We start from the raw sequence: 7,500 nt of genomic DNA, 5'->3' as shown, positions 1-7,500 counted from the left end.
AAATGAAATAGAAGTGGATATGCAGATCAAAAAAAATTTCTGGGAAAAAGTGATATTCAGAGAAAAAAATGTCCAAGCGACATTATCATTTTCAATAATACCTCTCTCCCTCTCCCTCTCCCTCCCTCTCCCTCCCTATCCCTCCCTCCCTCTCCCTCCTTCCCTCCCTCCCTCTCTCTCCCTCCCTCCCTCTCTCTCCCTCCCTCTCTCTCCCTTCCTCTCTCTCCCTCTTGCTCCCTCCCTCCCCCCCCCCCCCTTTCTCAAAAAATAAAAATTTCCGTCGGTTAGAACAGCTAGTCATATTCCTCATCTTGTTTTGGGCTGTTGCACGCATCAACATTTCCTATAAGTCTACGAACCTGTGCGAACGTGTACGTGTAAAGTAGCGAGCATTAATTAAGTTAATTTGGATAGAAAAATTAAAGAATAAATAAATTGACTGACATTAACAGAAATAGTCAGGGATATTAAAAGTATATATAATTACTCAATTTTACATTTATGAACAGGCAGAAATAGACTGATACGCATTGAATCGAGAGTCAGTCAACACCTGAAAGTTTTGTTTTTTTTATAATTACTTCCTTCCTGAAATCCATTTTAATTCAGGGTCAGAAAGACAAATCAAGGACAGGGAAGTCCACTCAGTGTTACCATTTTCCCATTTATCCATGTAGGAAAAGGTTTATTTGTTCTATCATTCTCTTACGGTCACAAAGGAAATGGAGATAATTATATATCCATCGATTTTGATTAACGCACAGCAACTGCAAACTGAAATTCCAGTTTAATTATGTACGGGCATTACCGACCCACCATCTACAGGAAAACATGGTAATATTATGTAAACTTTTATATACAGAATCCCTCTTGTTTATCTTAATACATAGAAAAAATATATATCTCACTTCTTTCCCGGTTCCTCTACACAGGGCGGACAGCTAATTAGGGAGTACGTACAAGTGACGTGATTACGAAGTCGAATCGCTTGCTTACGGCACAAGACGCGAACTAAAGAGAAAGTAACTAATTTGCGACACGCCCATCAGCACTCGTATTGCACGCCCGCGACTGCGTGTAATACGACTTTGCGTAATGAAGAAATGCTGCATAATGATTTTTTGTTTCTCTACGCTTTCCGTTCTAGGATTTGTTTTTCTCTCCGAAGGTTAGTTGTAATATCCGTTGCCATAATGATCATTATCCTTTTCATCACTGCCGTTCGCGTCATCATCATATCGCATCACGATCGTCATTAATGTCATCGTAATAATCATAATCATTATCATTCCATGTTCTTCTTTTCGAAGGTCTGCTGTAATATCCGTCATTATATTTATCACCATCATCATCATCATCATTATCATCATCACTCATTATCATTATCTTTATAATCATCATTATCACCAAAACCACCACCATAGTCCTTCTCTTCCTCCCTTTATCAGTTTCATATACCCCATGTTCTTAATTTGGTAGGGTATCAGTCCCACTTCCTCCGGCGGCCTGTGCGTGAAATCTGAAACAAAAGCGCAGCGCCAAGCGAGACAATAGTGGGAGTCGTGGTGGAGATAAAAAAGGGAAAAAGAAAAGGGAAAGAATGACGAAGAAGAAGGGGAAGAAGAGAAAGAAAATAGAGGAGAAGCTAAGGTGGAGAAGTTGATATGAATGTAGTAGGAAATATTAATCGTTTAATGAGTCAGGGTGTAGTTTTAATAACACGTTGTCGCTTTCGGAAGTAAAGACCAGTAACGATAATGAATTGGAGGGAAATTTCCTCTCACCTCATTTCTCTCTCCCTCTCTCCCCCTCTCCCTCTCCCTCTCCCTCTCCCTCTCCCTCTCTCCCTCCCCACCCATCTCTTTCTATTCCTTTCTCTCTCCACCGATTTATCTATCCCTCCGCCTTCCTATTTCCATTTCGCAAGCCATGCAAAAACTGTGTCACGAACAAGGGCCCAAGAGCCGCTGGATTCCTGCACCAGCGGCGCGGCACCAAAACAATCGGTGTTTTGTGGCGCGTTATCCACCGCCCGTGCTCACTGCTCATGTGCGGACGTGCAAGTGCGCCGTGGAGACAGGGCTGTTGGGTCTGTTACGAAAATCCTTACGGACGACTTTTCTCATTTATCCTTGAATTAAGAGTGAAGTTTTGTAAGTGTGTGAGTGGGGATGGTCGTAGGGGTATCTAGCCCCATCCTCTCACTGGTCCTTTAGCTTATAATGTATAGCTATGCAAAGCATGTCTTTGTATATGTTTCAGGACTTTTAATAATTCATTCCCAATACTGTGCTATGGTGAAGGGAAATCGGCTACCTGAAGGAGCAAAAATCGCTAGTCATCTACATCACAAATATTCTTTTTTGCTTGAACAAAAGTATGCAGAGAAACTTTACAAAACATGCAAGCAAATTACATTGCCGGTGCCATTCACTGTCAATTCTCTCACTTTTAGGATTCTGTCACTGCTTCTGACCACAAAGTGACACGATTGCTCGCAATGGAAGTGAATAGCCGTACACTGTACACAAAAAAGTCGCTTAGTCAAAAGGTTGAGAAACATTTTACATTCAATATTAATCATATCACACACAAATCGCCATTTGGCTTAGAAAATATGAGTAATAATTCGGGTAGATAATGGAACTAAAAAGCCGATAGTGGATACATAATTTGGATGGATAGATAGATAGTGGATAGATAATTTATTACCACTTGTAACGAGTTTTCCGCCAGGTCGTTGGGAGACAGGTGACGAGATATTATTGGTATGGGGCAAGGGAAGGGTAGGTCCCTCCTCACCCCCTATCAACCAGGGAGAGGGTGGGGAGAGATAGTCAGCATCTCGCGGTTTTCTCTCGCAGTTCGCCAAGGACCCCGAGTGGGTGTGACTCATGCACATGTCACGCCTCCCTAGCGCTGTGGGAAACGTGGCAAACCCCCCCCCCCCCCCTCCCTCTCTCTCTCTCTCTCTCTCTCTCTCTCTCTCTCTCTCTCTCTCTCTCTCTCTCTCTCTCTCTCTCTCTCTCTCTCTCTCTCTCTCTCTCTCTCTCTCTCTCTTATTAATCTGTCTCTATCTATCACTTATCTCCCATTTATCTTGCCTTAGCCTTGATTTGTTTTGTCTGTGATCAAAGCAATTGCTTATCAGTGATTTGCCTCGTCTTTTCTCAGTATACACAAAACATTCATTTATTAACTTTCCATGTACAAGACCGTGATGTGAGGTGGGTTTTCCTTGAATATTTTTTTTTATGCAGCAATACGGACTTTACGTCTGGGATATTCGACGTTCTAAGTTTTCTGTTTAGATCAACTTTCATATTTTCTTCTGTCGCAAAGGGATAAACACTACTCAAAGCCTTTCATCCCTTAAATAAGGAACTAACAAATAGCCAGCAAAACCTGTTAGTTTCTCGAAAGTTATATAGCTATCTGTTTTCTCTTTACAGCGTGACAGTTCCGAGGCGGGCACATCCCAGGCAGACACAGAGGACAAGCCACCCAGTTACGACGCCATCCTCGACTCCGACGGCCTTCCTCCGAACTATTACAGCGTGGTCTCCGAGAAACCCCCGAGGTAAGACTTCTAAACAAAGCGCTTGTTTCTTTATTTGTCGAGCATTTATAGCGTTTTTCATTCCTGTATCTTATGACGTCGTTGTTAATCCTTTCTAAAATTGCGTATAGATACTGCTGCAGACGCTAGACGGACACGTGCAGTAAGATATTACTGTTTATTTTTTTCGTCCTTATACCCATGTTAAAGATAGTATGACCTTATCTGATATACAGGATATATGTAAAATATAGGATGTTATTACCACTTACCCAACCCCGAATAGTATTTCCCGTGTCCCGGCCCTTCTTATATCCAAGGTCTATTACAAGCGGTAAGATCGCCATTGTTGTTAAGAGCGTTGCTATCTCCCGTTTCAGACATGGCTAAAATGGTGGTAACCTTGTATATATATTCTCACTATTCCAAACATGCTTACGTGGATGCTGAGCAGCAATACTAGTAATGCTTACTGAAAGCAGGAGCAACAGTCCACAGTACATGAACCAAATGCTGATTGGTTTCAGTGTTCATTATTCAGGGCACCAAGATTGGTATGCATATACATGCATACAAACACTCGCACCGGTACGCGCACGCACACACACGCATAAGCACACATACGCACACGCATGCACACACACGCGCACACACGCACACACACACTCACACACACGCACACACACGCACACACACACTCACACACACGCACACACACACACACGCACACGCGCGCGCACACAGACACACACACACACACGCGCACGCGCGTATGTTTGTTTACATATACATGTAAACAAAGACAATACACACATAAATATAATGCAGCCAAATATGACAGTGAAGTTCTTATAGTTTGTTAATATCAACAAAGTTATTTGGAAAAAATGTTACCTGACTTATATAAGCGGATTTAGTTAGTACTATAATTTTCCGCCAACTTTCGACATTTTCTAATACAAAATGTGTATCTCTCTCTCTCTCTCTCTCTCTCTCTCTCTCTATATATATATATATATATATATATATATATATATATATATTGTGTATTACCTATATTCAAGTGAAACATCAAAGGTTATAATTGCAGAATTGGGCATTTGTTAAAGTATTAAAACAATTGCTATACTATAGGTACAATACACATTTACAGTATTTTGAAAATTATTATAAAAAACATTATAAGCATACTTTTGCTATTAACTATAAATAGTTACTCTCTTATTTCACATATTTAACAGTCAGTATATCTTGAGATATTATTTTACTTATCATTCTGTAATTGTAGTACATAATATGGAAAACAAACACAGCTTTCAATCAACTGATAAACTATCTATATACATATAAAGCGAATGAAAGCTACAAAGACCAATACGATATAACACGTCTCTAAACAAAAATCATATATTTATGTCACTGAGTATCCTCTCATTCTCTCCCCAGATATGAAGACATTGTCGGGGGGAGATGCACAGAAGCGAGCTCGGAGACGCAGCCACAGTGCGAGCAGAGTCAAGCAGCCACGGTACCTCCTCCGCTCGAGATCATCCAGACTCCGGCAGAGGTCAACGTCGTACTGCAGGAGGGACAGCCCAAGAGCATCGTCCTAGACCACAGAGAAACGTCCTCCTCCGCCGCCGCATCGAAGGACGTTGTTAGCAAGCTCGGGTGCGAGAATCCCTCCTTCGACAGACATGAGACTGATTTCGCGGAGGCTACGTGCACTCGCCTCAACGAATCGGAGTCGTAGGAGAGGGTAGCGCAAAATGGCCTGTTGGTTTTAGGCGGGCAGGTTCAAATAGGGGAAAAGCAATGACGACGGTCCTGTTTGATAATTGTGCAATAATACTTGTAACAACGAAATAGGGGAAATGGGAATTGCTGTAGGTCATGGCAGACGGAAGACCTGTGACAATAGCCTGCATGGTTGTCTTATTCTTAGAGTCACGTGAATGCCTTGTTCCTAGAGACTTAAAAGACCGTAAAAAGACGAGATAGGCCTATATATTGTCTCGTTCCTAGATACCTAAAATCCCTGTGACATTAGGCCTATATAAATGTCTCGTTCTCTAAGGCTAGAAAGACTGTGACGATGGATCACAGGTCTTCATAAAGACATTAAAACTGTCGATAAGCCTGCATTATTGTCTCTTTCCTAGAGACGTCAAATACCTGTGGCGCTAGAGACGTAAGGAGATCTATTACGGGAGGACTATATGATTGTCTCGTTCCTAGACCTGTGACCATAGGCCTGTATGATTCGTCTCATTCCAAGAGGCGTAAAAAGACCTGTGGCAACAGGCCTACATGAATGCCTTGTTCCTAGAGAACGTAAAAAGCCGTTGAGATTCACCTATACGATTGTTTCGTTTCTAGAAACATAAAACCAGTTACGATAGGCCTCTATGACTCGTTCCTAGACGTAGAAGACCTGTGACTCTAGGCCTATATGATTGCCTCGTTTCAAGAGGCGAAAAAAGACCTGTGACGACAGGCCTACATACTGCAAATGCCTTGTTACTAAGAACGTAAAAAGAAGTCGAGATAGACCTATACGATTGTCTCGTTCCTGGAGACAAAAACCCCTGTGACGAGAGGCCGTGTCATTGCCGACTGCGCGCCTTGGATCGCGCGATGAAACTAGTCGTGTTCCTTTAGTCAATGAGGATTATTTACACTCTTACTTTTAAACCATTAACTTTATTGTGGCCAGTGTTAAGGAGATCTTTGTTGTAGTCTTTGTAAAATAGTACTGTATTTCATTGTGTATTAAAGTACCTGTCTTTATGATTCAGTGATCTAATGCATTTATTATTGTATTATTATTTGTGTAATATTTTATCTGTTATATTTATTGACATTTTTGAAAGAAAAGTTTGCAGCCAAAAGCAAAATATATGGATATCATTACCTTGCAAAGTATCTGAAAACCTGTATGTATCATACAGTGCACTTTCTATACATCTATATTATTGCTAACAGGAAAACGCAGCCATGCAAGCAATATTTATCACCTTCGGTATGTGAGAAAGGCTTATCAATTGTACAGATGTATGACGTGTTCGCATTTCAAAGAATATTAATATCGATTACCTGAATGTTCTGCAACTCCGCTTGGGCAACAGAACCGTAGAGGTTTTCTATCTAATCCTTGAAGGGAAGGAAAAATCGAGTAAAACATTCAAGAAAGATGACATTGTCTGTAACATATATTATGAGAACAAGTGCTTAGAAAAGTGTGGCGTGATGCAACAAATACTTCTGGAATGAAAGTTCGATAAACATGTTTGGGAGAAAAATACGAACATTCCCACACGATTCCAAGAATTTGCAAGGAAGATTGATATCTCTTTTCTTCGTGATTTCCGACAAGGTCTCCGGCTGGTTGTGATACTCGCCTTAGGTTTAAGTAATTGCTATTATATTTGTGATAGACATTTTCTAATTAATAATAAAAAAAAAAAAAATCTACTGTGGTTGTTTTTAAAGCTTCCTTTCCCACCCGAGTTCATTAGCCACGCATATATAACGGTAAAAAGGCAATCATTGCAAATTGCAGAATGAAAAGCGATGATGCCGAATATATAACCACATGTTCCGGGGCCAATCATAGCAAATTGCAAAACTGAGAGCAATGACACCGCATTACACGCTGGATGCATCAGAATGGGGAATGCAGTTCTCTGAATTATTTGATGTTTTCCCTCTACAAACACCAGTCCTCTCTTCCAAAGTATTCAAAAGCATTATACTCGAAATCTATTTACATACTAAGCTTTCTTCCTCCTCATAACGGCGCACATATATCTTTTCAGTACACATGATGTTACGCTGCGCACTGTTATTCATGTTTACCGTTTGAGTCATCAAGAAGTTATTACACAAAAAGCAACGCGGCTTTAGAATCAACTTCCTATGATAATGCTCCGCTGTAGTCG

The 7,500-nt window shown here is 40.9% G+C and overlaps 1 protein-coding gene across 1 annotated transcript in view; it reads left to right on the top strand.

Moving 5' to 3' along the window:
• Positions 1 to 7,034, top strand: part of LOC125042963 — a 34,260-nt gene extending 27,226 nt beyond the window's left edge. Inside the window, exons 3-4 of the mRNA XM_047638807.1 lie at positions 3,453 to 3,580; positions 5,006 to 7,034. Coding sequence (XP_047494763.1) covers positions 3,453 to 3,580; positions 5,006 to 5,312 — 435 coding nt within the window. The 3' untranslated portion in view covers positions 5,313 to 7,034. The remainder of the gene's footprint in view (positions 1 to 3,452; positions 3,581 to 5,005) is intronic.
• The last annotated feature ends 466 nt before the right edge of the window (positions 7,035 to 7,500 follow it).

The sequence above is a fragment of the Penaeus chinensis genome, chromosome 33 (assembly GCF_019202785.1).
Source record: "Penaeus chinensis breed Huanghai No. 1 chromosome 33, ASM1920278v2, whole genome shotgun sequence".
Taxonomy (NCBI): Eukaryota; Metazoa; Arthropoda; class Malacostraca; order Decapoda; family Penaeidae; genus Penaeus; species Penaeus chinensis.
Note: the sequence above shows the minus strand (reverse complement) of the source record. Positions and strands in the feature narration are given on the sequence as shown.